The sequence below is a fragment of the Mytilus galloprovincialis genome, chromosome 2 (assembly GCF_965363235.1).
Source record: "Mytilus galloprovincialis chromosome 2, xbMytGall1.hap1.1, whole genome shotgun sequence".
Classification (NCBI taxonomy): domain Eukaryota; kingdom Metazoa; phylum Mollusca; class Bivalvia; order Mytilida; family Mytilidae; genus Mytilus; species Mytilus galloprovincialis.
Window position 1 is genome coordinate 14,009,102 of NC_134839.1, and position 18,830 is coordinate 14,027,931.

Here is an 18,830-nt window from a genome sequence, read left to right on the forward strand (position 1 = left end):
AACATAAAACAAGGTGACTGTGTTCTGCATACCTTAGACAACATCAGAGATAATTTCTTTGGTTCTTGATGTGCTATCTTGGCAATGAGGATGTAATGTGTGATATTATAACAACACCCACATAGTAATACATCAACTAGTCTCTTGCATGTACACTACACAGTCACAATGTTATCCTAATAACAAATTGTAAAACAAATTGTATTTTGAGCCTACTAAGGTTTAAATTGCTGTGATTGATCTTTAAGGGCAAACCCAATTTGCTGTCATCTTTGAATTTGGAAGCTGTTAAAAGTGTGAACAATCTTGTTTGATATGTATTATGTTAAAACCAGTGGTAGACGTAATCTGTGGTTGCACTGTTGATTATGATATGTGGTTATATTGGGTAACATGATAGTATGTATTAGTAAAGATAGTCAGTGGTTGTATTTGATTTTGTATTATAATTGTGTCACTGATTGATGGATTTTTTTGGTGTTTAGCACTATTGGCTATTTCATGGTGATCAATTCTGATTGGTGGAGGAAGCTTGAGGGAATCATTCTGACCTTCAGCATGAAAACTTGCAATCCTAGTCAATAAGAATCAGAGTCACATGCACCTGCCATGTGACCTGTCACATGCATGGTTCAAAATGGAAACCTCTGTGTTGACAGGCTAGTGATACAGAAGATGAAATACTTAAGCCACCAAGGCCCCATAAATGGTGTTACAATTTGAAATAAGGAATAAAATAATTTAGTATTAGCATGATAATGGAACCATACAACCTGTTACTACAGTTCTCATTGATGCTGTTTTATTGCTGCTAGCAAGATCTGTTAGCACTATGCCAATTGTTCTATGCTTTCATCTATTTATTGTTTGAACAGCCTTGTTGGAAATCATAGGGTCAATAATGCCAGGCAAAATCCCACTTTCCTTTTGTGTATTGTTAAAAATTATATTCATTCATCTTGCATGTCTTGCATATTAGTAATTTAAAAGTTAACATAAATTATTTGAGCCTGATGAAGATAATTTAACAAATTTTTTCTATGGTCGGTTGTTGTCTCTTTGACACATTCCCCATTTCCATTCTCAATTTTATTGTGTATTGGTTTGTGATATCCTATGTTTGTATTCACCTCTCTACTGTGATGCTTTTATTTTCGTGAATTATACCTTCCTGAATTTGTCGATGCTGTACCAAGGTACAACATATTCAGAAAATAGAAACAAATTTCACATCAAGCAAGTAACTATGGCAACAAACCATGAGGAAATTTGTAAAGTTTTTTAATTTCCTGATTTTCCTGATTTTACATTAACTTTCAATTTTCCAAAAAAAGCTTGGGGATAACAAAGTACATGGAATTAAGGTTAATGACTCTATCAGAATTATATGAAAACAGCTTCTTAGGCAATTTCACTTTTTAAAACAAATAAAGCTTCTTTACATGCAATGTTTGTAATGTCTTCCAATGGCAAAGTTATTGATGATTTTCCATTTTTTACAATCAATCTTTTTTTCTTCTTAACATAAATTGAAACTGAGCCTCTGGTTCTATCATGGTATGGAAATTAAGAGAAATATCTATTATTTATTTGTGATGTTTGGTTGTTGTTTCATTGACATTTACCCCCCCCCCCCCCCCCCCCACATTTCTTTTTATTCACTTTTATTAATGAGAACCATTAGAATTCACATAACATTGCAACATACATCTATCAATTAAATTCTAATAAATGCAGACAAACAAACAAATGAAGAATAAAGATATATGTTTCTTGAGTAGATACTTTTTTTTTTGTGAATGAAAAATGAACACGACTTTTGTTAAGACTATGGTTCAATGTACTTTTTCACTATTCCTTACTTTGTATAATAAAGTTGTACTCTAAGCCTGTTTGTTAACACCCACACATTCAATGATTTTTTATGTAGATAAGGAGTATAGCCTGATTGCATTCCATACAGTGTTGTGGGAAAAACTAGTCTAATTTTAGAACAGATCATATGTCAAAAATAGATATGCATCTGTCAGTGAGGGTTTTGTTGATTAGTATTTGGTTTACATGCATTCAAACATTCAACTGATCCTAACTTTTATTGTACTTCCTGAACTGAAGTCCTTCAACTTGATACTTTAATGTAAAATGGATATTCAGAAAAATTGATCAGGCTCAAATAAAAGAATCATTGAATGACTGTAATGATAGGATTATAGTGTTTTATACAAGTTGATATGGATGAGTTATCAGGTGATGGCGATATCATTGTTGACATGAATTGTAAGTAACTGTTTCAAATTTTAACTATTTAGTCAATAATTTAAAAATAAATGTATTATTGAATTCAATTGTGTTACTGTGTTAGTAAAAATGTGAGAGAGTCTGATTGTAATAAGTTAAGTTGTCTTGATTTTAGGGTTTTATGTATGTTAAAGAAATTTAATTTACGTTTTAAAATTGATCACACCTAATTGTTAAAGAAATTAAAACTGACAAATTTTAAGTAATATGAAAAAGAATAAATGATGTGATTGCCAATGAGACAATTCCACAAGAGACCACATAAACGGTACATGACGTAGAAGTTAACATTTATAGGTCGCTGTACGGCCTTCAGACTGTGTAATAAACATATAGTAATTGTTTGGTATATAGAAGCTTATAAATAATTAGACATCTCTATCAGATTATAAAGGTTGCTTGAAACTATAAGATTACATGAGATTGTATCAAACAGAAAAAATATATTTCTTTACATTTGTGAATAGGGATCTCCCTCAAAGAGACAGCAAACCCATTGACAAAATATAGGCCCTTTCTATGTGTCTGTTTATAGATGGTCGTCAAATTTTTGTATTTCTACCTGCTTCTAAACTGTTTAACAGGACTTCGTGAATTTTTTACAGTCTAACTGACTTGATGTACGATTGTTCCTTCTATTTCATTTCTACATCTCCATTATTTGATAAGGGGTTTACTGTTGTATGATATGGTCTTCATCATACATGTATCTGCACACCATAGTACTCATGTGTATCTGCACACCATAGTACTCATGTGTATCTGCACACCATAGTACTTATGTGTATCTGCACACCATAGTACTCATGTGTATCTGCACACCATAGTACTTATGTGTATCTGCACACCATAGTACTCATGTGTATCTGCACACCATAGTACTTATGTGTATCTGCACACCATAGTACTCATGTGTATCTGCACACCATAGTACTTATGTGTATCTGCACACCATAGTACTTATGTGTATCTGCACACCATAGTACTTATGTGTATCTGCTTCTTTTCTGAAAATGCTCATCAAGATTTGATGAATCTTTCTTAGAATCTTTACCATATAATGCAATTGTGCACTTACTATTTTTTTCCCCATATTATTCTTTTGACTTCCATGACCATAGCATGGACTCTGCAATTGCTTTATTTTGAAGTATCCATTATCATTTTCCAGAAGATTCCTCATATCTAAATCCTCTATAACAGTTTATTTAAACTTTCTCTCACTCTTTATCACACCTTTTTTTTTATCAGAAATTTCGGAGTTTTCCCTTATCAAAGCATGGACTTTGCCAATAGTGAATACTCTTTTTTGAGGGTCACTAATTTTAATCACAACTACTAGAAGCTAGTTCAAAGCATATTCAAACTTAATTATTAATAAAATTGAGAAAGGAAATGGGGAATGTGTCAAAGCGACAACAAGCCGACCATAGAGCAGACAGCAGCCGAAGGCCATCAATGGGTCTTCATTGTAGCGAAAAACTCCTGCACCTGTAGGTGTCCTTCAGCTGGCCCCTTAAAAAATATGTATACTAGTACTATGTTTGTTTAGACCAAAGAAGAGGAAGTCTGAGAACAGAATCATTCAACAATAGTATTCTGTTATCTGTACATGTAGTGTCCCTGGTGCAAGACTAAAAAATCTTGCCATTCATGGCATGACTATTTTCCAATGGCATTTTCATTTATCTGCACCATACTTAATTGATGTTTTGGACATTAAGTAAATGGGCAATAAGTCTTCAAGTTGTATTTCTAATGGTTTTAGCACAGTTGTCAAGTAAACAAAAAACTAATTGTCTGCTGATGAAAAAAAGCAATTTGTTAATTACGTCCGGCTTTTGTTGTAATATGTAACCATCATTATATGTTTATTTTACTTGAAATAAATTCCACAACCCTCACTTCAGCTAGCTTAAATGGCTTTATGTGCTTTTTTTTCAGACAAAGAACTGGTGAGTGTAGAACCAAGAGATTCTAGTCCTACAGCAGAAGATGTATCACAAAACAATTCATCGGAGTGTAATCATGTACAGGTATGTTTTACCGCCTCTATTACACAACCTGTCGTCAGGTGTATCACAAAACAATTCATCGGAGTGTAATCAAGTACAGGTATGTTTTACCGCCTCTATTACAAAATCTGTCGTCAGGTATATCACAAAACAATTCATCGGAGTGTAATCATGTACAGGTATGTTTTACCGTCTCTATTACACAATCTGTTGTCAGGTGTATCACAAAACAATTCATCGGAGTGTAATCATGTACAGGTATGTTTTACCGCCTCTATTACACAACCTGTCGTCAGGTGTATCACAAAACAATTCATCGGAGTGTAATCATGTACAGGTATGTTTTACCGCCTCTATTACACAATCTGTCGTCAGGTGTATCACAAAACAATTCATCGGAGTGTAATCATGTACAGGTATGTTCTGCTGCCTCTATTACAAGTCTGGGAAATTACTTTCTCTAATTTTTGTGCTATTTTCACATTTCACGATCGGTGGGAGAAAAATATTTCTCCTCACTAGTGAAATATCTGTTCTCTGCAAATGATAAGGCGAATTTTGATTATGACATCAAAATGTTTTGTTCTCTTCGGAATTTTCCTATCACGAAAAACGGCGACCATGCCTGATGACGTCGCAAATGAAGAACACAAGTTTCTGAAAATCTTTGAAAACGAAGAATAAAATCATTAGAGAAACAGATTCTGACACTTACTCTACAGTTAAATTTTAATTATTTAAAGAGCTCGGCAAGCAAATAATAAAATTTATAACTGTCTTGAGTGGAGAAATATCGTAATACACTTGTTGCAGTGTAGAAATCTATATGTAATAAGTTACACAGCCTGTCATCAGGTGATATTAAAATTCATCATACAAATATTTGTATTAGAGCTCAGAAAAAAGTTAGGTGACTTGTGAATCTTGGAGAGTGTTGGTCTGAAAAAAAAAAAAAATCTTTTCAGATGATAACAAATTTTCTTAGGACATGTTAAAAGTCAGTCCTCTGGCAACAAAACAACTTGCCATGATTGTTCATTAAAATTTCATTTTGTATTTGAACATTTCATAAAGTTTGTTAATATCTTTAAGAGATAAATCATTGAATTTAGTGCTAAATAATGCAAAATGCAAATATCTGAAGAATTTTATATTACTGAAGGCAAGAGTGTTTAATGCAATTTTCATAATTGTAAAAAGTGGAAATTTAAATGGCAACAAATATGTTATACTGAAAATATAAAAGTAATTATAAATATCTGTGTGGTTTTTTATGGTGTGTGAAGCTGGTAGTTTACTTAACTTTAATCAATTTGTTAGTAATAAGAATATTCTAATAGTTATTGTTTTTGCTTTTTACAGAACAATCCTAAACAAGGGAAGCTAACTAGAAGTAAAGCATTTGAAATTACCTCGCCACCTTTAGAACAACAAAATCTTTTAGAGAGTCCATCAAATGGCATGCTTACAAAATCTCTTGTAAGTATTATCTCTTTCATGCCATATACTTCTGAAAATTGACTGAATTATGTTGGACACTTTTTCTTTAAATTGCTTATAACTATTATTGATTGATGATTATTTGACAAACAGCTTGATGTTAAAGAGATAGATAATATGTGTAAAAAACTTGTTGTTTATGAAATCAACTGCAACACCTTAATTTTTTTTCTGTCAAGGAAATGCAACAGTTGTAAGAAATTAAAATTATATTTAAAGTTTAGATGCGCAGTATATTTTGGCTGAAATCCAAAGCATTGATAAATGTTGAAAATAGTAATATCATTATGTTTTGAAAATGTGTATGTATGTTTCAGAATTAAGCAGTATTCTTTCTAATTGATATTTTGGACCCTTTCCACTTTGTAAAGCATAACATATGTACTATTAACTCTCTCAGATAAAGTATCTGCCATTAAAAAGCAATTAATATCAAATTATGTATTGCTAAATGTTTTAATGTTCTTTTGCTTTTAGTCAGCAAGCAAATTGGAAAAGCATGGTTCACAAAGTTCTGAGGCCGGCACCTCATCAAGTTTATCTAGAGGTATGATGAAATAAAATATTAGATTTAAAGACAAGGTGATGGCCAATAGCTTGTTGATGTCTGTAGTCATGTATAAATTTGCTGAAAAATAAAATTTTGTTATCTGTAGCTATATATTAACAAAATTGCATTGGAAAATGTTTTATTTGATATAAATGATGTGTGTATATTTAAATCAGTTTTGGTAAGATGGTTCTTAATAACAGCAAGTTATTATACGAGTACAAAAAATTTGGTCGTATATTGGTATCACGTCAGCGTTGTCTGCGTCGTCGTCAGCGTCGTCTGAAATGGATTGTTTCCGGATAATAAATTTTGAATTAGTTTAAAGAAATCAATAAAATTTAAAACAATGTTTATAACCTCAAAAGAAAGGTTGGGATTGATTTTGGGGGTTATGATCCCAAAGGTTTAGGAATTAGGGGCCAAAGGGGCCAAAAACAGCATTTATCTAGTTTCAGGACAAAAAGTTGTGTATTAGTATTTCAATTGTTCTGAAATTGTACCACAATGTTTAATACCATAAGTAGAAGGTTGGGATTTATTTTAAGGGGTTATTTGGCAAACAGTCTAGGAATTAAGGGCAAAACGGGGGCAAAAACAAGCATTTTTCTAGTTTCAAGACAATAACTTGTGTGTAACTGTATGGATCTCTCTGACATTGTACCACAAGTTTCCATATAACACAGGGAAGGCTGGGAATCAGTTTGGGGTTAATGTTTCCGAATATTTAGGAAAAAAAGGCCAAAAATAAACATTTTTCTAGTTTACAGATAATAACTTGTGTTAAAGTGTATGGATCTCTATAATTTTTACAAGAAGGTTCAATACCTCTAAAGGAAGTTGGGATTGATTTTGGGGGTTATGGTCCCAATAGTTTAGAAATTAGGGACCAAAAAGGGCCCAAAATAATCATTTTTTTTTTAGCCTTCGACTTTAGTCGAAAAAGCGAGACTAAGCGATCCTACATTCCGTCATCGTCAGTGTTGTTGTCGGCTGCGGCAGCGTCGTCCACAAATATTCACTCTGTGGTTAAAGTTTTTGAAAGTTTAATAACTTTCTTAAACTATACTGGATTTCTACCAAACTTGAACAGAAGCTTGTTTATGATCATAAGATAGTATCCAGAAGTAATTTTTGTAAAAATAAAATTCTATTCTTGTATTTTACTTACAAATGGACTTAGTTTTTTTCTGCCGGGAAGCATTACATTCACTCTGTAGTTAAAGTTTTTCTCATTTTAATAACTTTCTTAAACTACCCTGGGTTTGTACCAAACTTGGACAGAAGCTTTTTTATGATCATAAGATAGTATCCAGAAGTAAATTTTGTAAAAAGATAAATCCATTTTTTCCATATTCTACTTTTAAATGGACTTTCTGCCAGGAAACAACACGTTCACTCTGTGGTTAATTTTTAAAAAAAAATTTCTTATACTATTTTAAATTTGTACCAAACTTGGACAGAAGCTTGTTTATGATCAAAAGCTTGTATCTAGAAGGAAATTTAGTTAATATTTTGTACCTGTGTATCTGTATTTTACTTATAAATGGACTTAGTTTTTCTTCCAGTTAACATTACATACAATCTGCAGTTAAAGTTTTTAAAACATTGATTAGATTCATAAACTATCCTGGATTTTTACCAAACAGAAGCATTTTACAATTAAAAGATAGTATCAAGAGGAATATTTTTATTGATTGTCTTACTCATATTTGTTGAGCCTGTGATATACAGCAAAAGTAGGCTAGACACTGGTTTCCGCGGATCCCTTAAGAATTTTTGTAGTTTTCAAACAATAACTGAATTCTCTGTATGAAATTAAACCACAAGTTTCCATACCATGAAGGGACGGTTAGTATTGACTTTGGGGGGTTATGGCTCAAAATGTTTCGGAATTAGGGGCAAAAAAGGGGAAAAACTAGGTATTTCTGGTCAATGGACAATTAAGACAATTAAAAGCAGCGTAAGGAAGATAATTCCAAAACATTTAACATACAATGTTTGGTATGTTCAGATTTACTTCCCTAACACTACTTGTATATTATGTATAAAGAAATGTCAGGTTTTGGACTAATTGCAAAATAAAGGGTGGGTGGGTAGTTGTTTTCAATTTTTTTTTCTCCAAATTTCTCAAATTCTAAATTTTTGAAAAGTTAAAAGAAGAAATTTTGAATTGCACAATATTACGCAATAGATTTGTAAGATCTTGACATTTGTTTCGTGTCAGAAACTCATACTATGTCAAAAATTTGATCGCAATCCAAATTCAGAGCTGTATCAAGCTTGAATGTTGTGTCCATACTTGCCCCAACTGTTCAGGGTTTGACTTATGCGGTCGTATAAAGCTGCACCCTGCGGAGCACCTGTTTGTTTTTTTTTACATGAAATGCAATTATTAGATCACTTTGTCAATGCTAATTGTAATTTAAAGTTAAAGAAACTATATATATATATTTAAGTTCTCTTTTGTTTTATTTTTCTAGATTCAAGTTTTGATAAAAGTCCTTACAAAGATTCTACTGGTATAGATTTAGAGGAATTTATTCGTAAAACTCTGAACAAAACACAGAAAGACAGAAGTATGCTTCTAAAGCTGGAGACTGATATCAATAACTTTATTAATGAACCAAAGTAAGTAGAACTACTTTGAGTGAACATTGAAAATGTGAAACAATCCAAACCAGGCAATTTTTTTTTTATTAATAATACCAAAACAATTTTTAAAATAACAAGTATGACAAACATTAACCAACAATAACCACTGTTCTACAGGCTACTAACTTGGGACAGGCACATGAAGAATGTGGCAGTGTTGAACATGTTTGTGAGCTCTTAACCCTCCCTTTACCAGGAACAGTGGTGTAACAGCACAAGACAAGAACAAATTGTAAAAACTCAAAACAATTGACACAAAGCACCAAAATAAAAGTACACCCAATTACTGAAAACTAGTTCAAAGTCAATTACAAAAAAAAAAAAAAAAAATTCCAGTACAAAGTATCAATCAGTACACATCCAACCAATTTAGTACAAAAACTCCATAAACATTCTGTGAAACATATGACTGTATTTAAGAATTTAAATTGTCTCTTAGATATTTGTGTTATTCTGTTTATTAAAAGCATGGAAATATATGTTGGATATTTAACAGGTACATGTAGAGGTATTCAGACTTTCTAGAATGAGTTGAATTTCTGTTTTTGTCATGATTAACATCTCTTGTAACTTTATATTTCAATTTTTTTCAGGCACCATTACCTCAAGTTCCCTCAGATGTCATCGTATGATCGAATGTTGGTCCACAGAATCTCAGCTTTCTTTGGTTTAGACCACAATGTAGATCAGACAGGCAAATGTGTTATAGTCAACAAAACATCTAATACAAGGGTGTAAGTTCTCCTTACTGTAATATATCTCAACATGTAGATAAATATTGAGAATTAGTTATGTAAACCCTCAAAATCAAATATCCACAAAAATACAATTTTTCCCTAATCCTTAAAAATAAATGAATTCTCTGTTAAAACAAAGTTAAAACAAATCAAAACAGCCTATAATTTGGGGTTTTCACTTTAAATTCAGGTATAGATAGCATTACTTTAAAAAAAAATACAATGCAACTTGTTTGCAAGTTAGGTACTAACATATAGGATAGAAAATACACAAAAAGGAAATCAGTTAAACCAAACTACATGTTTAACAAGAAACAGTGCCTGGCAGCACAGTTATAAGAAGCAGGTAAAAAAAAGAGACATTAAAATGTACTGGTATAATATGAGAAGTATGTAAAAAAAAAATATAGACCCTTAAATGTATTAGGAAAGCACAGATCTGAATTTTAAAGGCATTACAAGTTTCCAATTATTTGTAAATCTTGTTAAACTAGATGTGACATTTATATATTAGATAATTTTCATTGCCGAATGTATATATTAAATAATTTTCATTGCAGACCTGACTTTAGCTTTAGAGAACACATAGAATCTGGGGAACCAGGTCATCTTTCTCTTAGGAAACCAAAGATGATAATGAAGAGAAGTGTAAATAGTTTAGATGACAGAGAGGTAATACATTACTTAGGAACAAAACATGGTTGACATGTTATATGATAGATCATTGGTAGTTTCTGGAAGAATTGGAACTTGTTCTAAATCTTTCTTGAGGCACCTGCCTCCCTAGCAACAAGTAACTAAGCAAAAGTTAGCTTCTAAATCTGCAAAATGTATACACACTCAAATATAGTTCCAACATCATATAGTTCCATTTCAAAGGGTGACAGAACTGAGATTAGACGTAGCAGAGAATATTTTTTTGATGATGAATATTCTAGAGTTCAAAAGTCCATTGATAATCTGTTGATAACTTTTTCCCTAGGCAATGTTAATGGCATAGGTCATTAAGTCATACATATTCTTTCTACCTGATTGAGAAAAACCCATATCACTCAAACAGTATGATATGGATAAAATCAGAAAGAAGATAAAAGTTAAATTTGAAAAATAGCTATAAGCTACAATATTGCATTGAATTTATTTTAACTTGAATATTATTAAAATAATTTGTTTTGCATCAATTTATTTTTTTTGGATTACAAATTTCAATAGCATATCCTCTTCTTTATATTCCTATTTTGTTTCACAGGTTCAAACATAACTTTTTCATAGGGCAATTAACACCTATTTAATCACTCTTAATTGCCTCTATTGTCTGACTTAAGGGATTACAGTTAAAGGTGATATAATTTTTATGATCATAAGCGGTAATTAGATGAAAGTTCAAAATTTAGGACATGGATTTGCGATATTGAAACTAGAAAAATAGCATCTTCAAAATGATTATAGCGTCGCGGAAATTATTATAGCATCACAGGTGAAAAATATAGTGTTGCGTTACCGCGACGCTAAAATGGCCTGGGGAGAACACTCAGAAGTATCGCCCTTTTGAAACAATTTTTAGATGGGAGTGTAAAAGGGCACAAGATGTTTTTTTTTTCTATACAAGAACAAACATATGAATTATAAAAACCTCTAGATGTTAATGCCCAAATTAACACTTAAACTTATTTATATAGAGCCATTACAAGCTATCTGCTAGAAGTCTAGGGGATACAAGAGGGAAAGCCAAGTCATTTGAAGAGCGAAAAGAACAATATGAAAAAGTCAGAAGTAAAATATTCAAAAGTGTTGATGATTCTGGACTACAGGTAAGTCATTGTTTATCTTCTAGTATCCCACTACACTACTTGTTCTCTCTGACTGCCTATCAGTCTGTCAAACACGTTATTTTTGCTTTGAAGTTTGCATTCTTGGTAGGTTTACTTTCCTTATGTTAAGTTGATACTGTCTTTTAATTTGACAAAATTTCTTGAATTTATACGACTTTGATCAATTGAAGCATAGTTACCCCTTGTTATGTCAAACAGATACAATTAAATATATTTACATTGTCAAGGCTCACAGTACTTAATAGTTCATGGGGAGAAGTGACATCATTTTTATACGACCGCAAATTTTGAAAAAATTTTCGTCGTATATTGCTATCACGTTGGCGTCGGCGTCGTCGTCGTCGTCGTCGTCGTCCGGCGTCCGAATACTTTTAGTTTTCGCACTCTAACTTTAGTAAAAGTGAATGGAAATCTATGAAATTTTAACACAATGTTTATGACCACAAAAGGAAGGTTGGTATTGATTTTGGGAGTTTTGGTCCTAACATTTTAGGAATTAGGGGCCAAAAAGGGCCCAAATAAGCATTTTCTTGGTTTTCGCACTATAACTTTAGTTTAAGTTAATAGAAATCTATGAAATTTTGACACAAGGTTTATGACCACAAAAGAACGGTTGGGATTGATTTTGGGAGTTTTGGTCTCAACAGTTTAGGAATTAGGGGCCAAAAAAGGGCCCAAATAAGCATTATTCTTGGTTTTCGCACAATAACATTAGTTTAAGTGAATAGAAATCAATGAAATTTAAACACAATGTTAATGACTACAAAAGGAAGGTTGGTATTGATTTTGGGAGTTTAGGTCCCAACAGTTTAGGAATTAGGGGCCAAAAAGGGACCCAAATAAGCATTTTTCTTGGTTTTCGCACCATAACGTTAGTATAAGTAAATAGAAATCTATGAAATTTAAACACAAGGTTTATGACCATAAAAGAAAGGTTGGGTTTGATTTTGGGAGTTTTGGTCCCAACATAATAAGGGGCCCAAAGGGTCCAAAATTAAACTTTTGTTTGATTTCATCAAAATTGAATAATTGGGGTTCTTTGATATGCTGAATCTAACTGTCATGACTGTGTATGTAGATTCTTAACTTTTGGTCCCGTTTTCAAATTGGTCTACATTAAGGTCCAAAGGGTCCAAAATTAAACTTAGTTTGATTTTGACAAAAAATGAATCAGTTAGGTTCTTTGATATGCTGAATCTAAAAATGTACTTAGATTCTTGATTATTGGCCCAGTTTTCAAGTTGGTCCAAATCGGGGTCCAAAATTAAACTTTGTTTGATTTCATCAAAAATTGAATAAATGGGGTTCTTTGATATACCAAATCTAACTGTGTATGTAGATTCTTCATTTTTGGTCCTGTTTTCAAATTGGTCTACACTAAAGTCCAAAGGGTCCAAAATTAAACTTAGTCTGATTTTAACAAAAATTGAAATCTTGAAGTTCTTTGATATGCTGAATCCAAAAATGTACTTAGATTTTTTATTATGGGCCCAGTTTTCAAGTTGGTCCAAATCAGGATCTAAAATTATTATATTAAGTATTGTGCAATAGCAAGTCTTTTCAATTGCACAGTATTGCGCAATGGCAAGAAATATCTAATTGCACAATATTGTGAAATATCAAATTTTTTTTTAATTAGAGTTATCTTTCTTTGTCCAGAATAGTAAGCAAGAAATATCTAATTGCAAAATATTGTGCAATAGCAAGATTTTTTTTTAATTGGAGTTATCTTTCTTTGTCCAGAATCAACTTAAATCTTTGTTATATACAATATACAATGTATATTCACTTTTTACTACCAACTGATAAATTAAAATAATCTTTACCATTCAGTGATAACAAGCAGTTTTTTACATCTTAATATTTTATGATGTATTTAAATGAGTAGTTATTGTTGCAAACTCCATTAGAAATTTTAATTGAGATTAGTTTTGGAATAAGGGAAAGGGGGATGTGATTAAAAAAATTGGGTTCAATTTTTCTCATTTGAAATTTCATAAATAAAAAAGAAAATTTCTTCAAACATTTTTTTGAGAGGATTAATATTCAACAGCATAGTGAATTGCTCTAAGAGAAACAAAAATTTTAAGTTCATTAGAACACATTCATTCTGTGTCAGAAACCTATGCTGTGTCAACTATTTAATCACAATCCAAATTTAGAGCTGAATCCAGCTTGAATGTTGTGTCCATACTTGCCCTAACCGTTCAGGGTTCAACCTCTGCGGTCGTATAAAGCTACGCCCTGCGGAGCATCTGGTTGAAAGTGATATAGAGAAGAAGTGAGACTTAAAAGAGGGAGAAGTGGTGAGGCTTAAAAAAGGGGATACAAGAGAAAGTGCTCATTCATTCACAGCATGATGTTCCTATTTTACAATGATATATCTTGACATTTGTATCCTGTTTATTTAATTCATCGTTCAAATCATCTCTGAGAATACCATTACTGTAACAGTTGTCTCAGTTTATGTCTTAATTATTATTTATAGTTACACAAATATATTATTCCACTAATCACTGTCAGGAACTGCCAACAAAACATCTAGTACTATTGAATATTTAAAACTGAAATCAAAAGAAAGTCATTATCATTTATCAATTAAGAGTTCAATGAGGAAAACTAGTCTGTTTATGATATACATTGATTCTCATTAGGAAATACATTAAATATAAAGCGACTTAAATTAATGAATGAAAATGACAAGTTTTCATTATACAAAATGTATATACATGTAACTATACATAAATCAATATGTCTAGTAATTGATGCAACGATATAGATATTTTTCGCTTTTTGGAATATTATTCTTGTCAGCTGTGCCGTTTGTGAGTCTGTAGTTCTTGTCCTAAGAGATTTCCATCATAAATATATAGTGATACACCATTTATGTACTTGATTCATCATCATTCCTAACATTATAGAAATATCTGACAATTTTCATTGCTAAATAATCAAAGATGATATTGAATTATAGAAAAAATTTTACTCACAATTTTGCATGTAAAACTGTGTACAACATCTCACACTTTGATTCAGTATGAATTAGAATATATGAGTTACAAATGTCAGAGTAGTACATATTCTTTATAACTTCATTGTAGCAGTTGAAATTTAATGCAAATTAATGGCCTGTAAAAATGTTGTTTGGGTTTTTTAGGTGGAAGCATTTACAGAAGAAGAGATGGCTATCACACAAATGTAAGTCACAATAATGACTTATTAGTCACAATAATGACTTATTATATTGCAGAATTGTCTTTAGCTTTAGGGATCATGTAGAATCTTGGGAACCATGTCATCCAACTCTTAGGAAACCAAAATGATAATATCCTTTGTTAGGCTTTTAATAATTTTAATTTTAGTTCATTATGTTTTGGAGTTAAGTATGATGTTCTTTTTCACTGAACTAGTACATATTTTTGTTTAAGGGTCAACTGAAGTTCGCCTCTGGGTGCCAGATTTTCTTGCTGTGAATAAGACCCATTGGTAGTCTTAGGCTGTTTAATTGCTCTTTGTTTGGGTTGTTGTCTCTTTAACACATTCCCCTATTCCATTTTCCATTTTATTTTTTATTGCTACAAAAATCAGATGAAGTGGCTTTATTGCCATTCTTGCACTGCTTTGTATTGAAAATAGAAATGAAATTTTGAGTAAGACAAATTATTTTTTATTTATTAAATAAGCAGTGGAAGTTACTACTAGAAGAAATTAAATACATGTTGAGCTATATAACAATTGATTGTTAGTAATGGATATAGAAATGAAAAAAAGTCTAGACTTTCTTTGATATTAAAAAGATTTACAAATTGTAAAAGTATAATAACCATATGTGTGGTTCGGTTGAATCGTAGATAAAAGGCAAGTGGAGCAAGTTCTTAATATTAAGGTTTACAAATTGTAAAAATACAATAAGCATAGTGTGTTTTAGTAGTCTGTAAGTATAAGGTAAATGGAGCAAGTCTAGACTTCCTTAATAATTGTAAAGTATAATAACCATGTGTGTTTTTATTGTAGATATAAGGCAGATGGTGCACCTGTTCGACCTAGTAGCCTGAGTAGGAACGCAGAAGGTAATCACCTTGGAAGTAGCACTGACTCTAGTGGATACGGGACTGATGATCGGAGTTCATCTAGGGTCAGAGGTTTACCAAAAGCTAACAGTTTTGGTGGAATCACACATGTTAATCAAAAACAGGGAGGGATACATAAAGGTTACAGTATGAACAAAGCAGGTATTGCATAAAAAAAAACATTGTTAGCATTTTAATTTTTTTTTAAACATTTTTTGGGAAAGTTTAACTATACCTTGAAACCTTTAGGGTTATGAGTAAGTTAATTATTTCCCTCATTTCAGAGTTGGGGGTTTCCTAAATCAATTGTCTGTCCATTTGTTCAACAAATATTTTCATCCCATTTTTGTCCAGCCTGCAACTTTTGTTGCAGAAAGCTCGACATAGGGATAGTGATCCAGCGGCGGCATTAGCTAACTTTTTAAAAGCGTTATATTTTAGAAGGTGGAAGATCTGAATGCTTCATACTTTGTATATAGATGCCTCATGTTACTAACTTTTGGCCAGACACATGTCCAATGTCCTTGACCTCATTTTCATGGTTCAGTAACTACTTGAAAAAAAAAAGTTAAGATTTTTTGTAATTATTTTTTTTGGCTATTTGCCAATTCCCGTAATTGACCCTGTAATTAGAGATCCCTATTTCAGTTGTCTCCCTTATGAGGGACATTAATTTTTATTTATAATGGAGAGCTAGCAGAATGAGCAAATTTATCTGTGAGTAAAATGAGTAATCAATTCATCATACTTTGCATTGTTAAAAGCTAATTTTGTCTGATATGGAACCAGTCTACGATTGAGAAAGGGAATTAATTTGTTTAAAAAGTGTGTAATAACAGAATCAAATCAGTAATTGGCAAATGGACTATTCTCTCTTATTATAAGTAATTGGATAACTATATTTGGTATGTGCGTACCTTGCAAGGTCCTCATACCTGTCAGACAGTTTTCACTTGACCTTGACCTCATTTCATGGATAAGTGAACAAGGTTAACTTTTTCAAGTCCATATCTCAGATACTATAAGCAATAGGTCTATTATATTGTGTGTATGGAAGGACTGTAAGGTGTACATGTCCAACTGGCAGGTGTAATCTGACCTTGACCTCATTTTCATGGTTCAGGGATTACAGTTAAGTTTTTGTGTTTTGGTCTTTTTTCTTATACTATATGCAATAGGTCTACTATATTTGGTGTATGGAATGATTGTAAGGTGTACATGTCTAGCTGACCTTGACCTCATTTTCTTGATTCAGTGGTCAAAGTTAAGTTTTTGAGTTTTGGTCTATTTTTCTAATACTATTTGCAATAGGTCAACTTTATTTGGTGTATGGAAATATTTTATGATCTACATGTCAGTCGCACAGGTTTTATTTGACCTTGACCTCATTTTCATGGTTCATTGTTAAGTGTTAAGTAATTGTGTTTTGGTCTGCCTTTATTAATTTATAAGCAATAGGTCAATTATATTTGTGGTATGGAAGAATTGATAGCTGTACATGTCTGCCTGGCATGGTTCATTTGACCTTGACCTCATTTTCATGGTTCATTGATCAATGTGTAGTTTTCTTGGGTAATGTTGAGTTTATGTGACAGTTGTAATAAAACTTTATATTTAGGACTATCAACATAATATCAATGTTTAGTAAAGAAGACGAGACATTTCAGGGTGTGCACTCTTGTTCTCAGGAACTTCAGAACAGAAAGACTTCATATTTGGTTAGCAGCTTTGTGGTGATGAGTTGTAATATATGAGCACTTTTTTATTCCACCCCTTATTTCCCAACACTCCCCCTTACATGGTACAGTGGTGTTATGCTACATAAAAACAAACTATAAAAATCAGTTGAAAAGGGCTTAAATCATCAGATTGATACAAATGACAAAAACACAAAAGACTCAAAATACAGACCTGAAAGTACTCACAGTTGCTGATAGCTAGTTCAAATCTGACAACTTATAAAATCATGTGTCTAAAACTTAGTATGTGTAGACTAACAAAATTCTGCTATCAACACCAAATTTCTTTAATAAGTTAATGTAAATTCAGAAATTATTGCAATGATTTTATTATTGTAAAGAATAGCATTTATTTAAATTTTGTATATGAATTAAACAGGATTTTCCTCAATATCGCAAAAATTAAAATCGCATTTTAGTCTTAATTGACAAAATCACAATAATAAATGCAAGCAATAGTTTCTGAATTTAAAGTACAACAATAACAATAACTGACAATGTTTCATATGTATGTAATTTTAGACTCGTTTAACTGTGGAATGTCCATGTCCATGGGAGGACAAAGAGGAATTCCAACTCCACCTGGTAGTAGAACTGATAGTTCACCATTATCTAGATGTAGTTCATCAGGGCCAGTACAATCACCAATACAAGGTTTGTACTTATACATCCTTGGCAATCTCTTTATTATATTTAGGCCACAATATAGCCTCTTTGCTCTCATGCTGCATAAAGCAAACATCAATCAATCATTATTTATTATGGCCCCGCTATGAAGTTGTTGGTGCCAAATAGTTTTCCCTTGTCCGTCATTCCGCAACAAACCATTATACAGACTTTCTTTCAAAACAAATTCATATATTGGGCTGAGTAACAGATTAAGTTTTAGTTTAGTTTCGCTCCACTGATTTTTGCCAAAATTAAGGGTTTACGACTTTGAAAATTGTTGAAAATCAGTTATACAGACTTTTTCTATACGCCTTCAGATTTTGAGCTGATTTATGATATGTGAGACTACCATCATGTTTGTGTCCACATGTGTTGTTGAAATTGCAGATTGTTCTACTTTTTGAAACGGGCCATTCGTGTCGTTTCGACTCATCTAGTTCATAACTGGAATAGCCAATATGTTATTAATAGACGGTAGTATTATATATTTTAAAAGGATTTCTTTGTGTTTTAGGTATATTCCCAGGTCAAGGTGGACAACAAGTATACATTGTAGCTACAGATTTAAATAATATCCCACCTGGCAGTGTTATTTTAGACCCCAGAACAGGTACATATTTAATTAGCATAATAAAGGGGCGGGTTATAGATGTCATCATAAGCTTTTGATGTTCATAGCATTAGACATTTCAGTAAACAATTCCTGAGACAGAGACAAAAGGCCTTTCAATAATTAATCTATATGGAGTATATCTTTAGTAACTT

The 18,830-nt window shown here is 31.9% G+C and overlaps 1 protein-coding gene across 6 annotated transcripts in view; it reads left to right on the forward strand.

The window, feature by feature from the left end:
- The window catches only part of LOC143062958 (R3H domain-containing protein 1-like), an 89,761-nt gene that overhangs the window by 56,586 nt on the left and 14,345 nt on the right, over positions 1–18,830 (forward strand). For 3 of the 6 annotated variants that reach the window (XM_076234818.1, XM_076234820.1, XM_076234819.1), the window contains exons 4-14: positions 4,243–4,334; positions 5,676–5,792; positions 6,291–6,360; positions 8,847–8,994; positions 9,612–9,752; positions 10,316–10,427; positions 11,435–11,566; positions 14,745–14,785; positions 15,602–15,819; positions 17,919–18,050; positions 18,580–18,675. In XM_076234818.1, coding sequence (XP_076090933.1) covers positions 4,243–4,334; positions 5,676–5,792; positions 6,291–6,360; positions 8,847–8,994; positions 9,612–9,752; positions 10,316–10,427; positions 11,435–11,566; positions 14,745–14,785; positions 15,602–15,819; positions 17,919–18,050; positions 18,580–18,675 — 1,299 coding nt within the window. Of the gene's footprint in view, positions 1–2,104; positions 2,278–4,242; positions 4,335–4,627; positions 4,730–5,675; positions 5,793–6,290; positions 6,361–8,846; positions 8,995–9,611; positions 9,753–10,315; positions 10,428–11,434; positions 11,567–14,744; positions 14,786–15,601; positions 15,820–17,918; positions 18,051–18,579; positions 18,676–18,830 lie in introns of those variants that run through there. The other 3 variants (XM_076234822.1, XM_076234823.1, XM_076234821.1) reach the window with 3 other exon arrangements.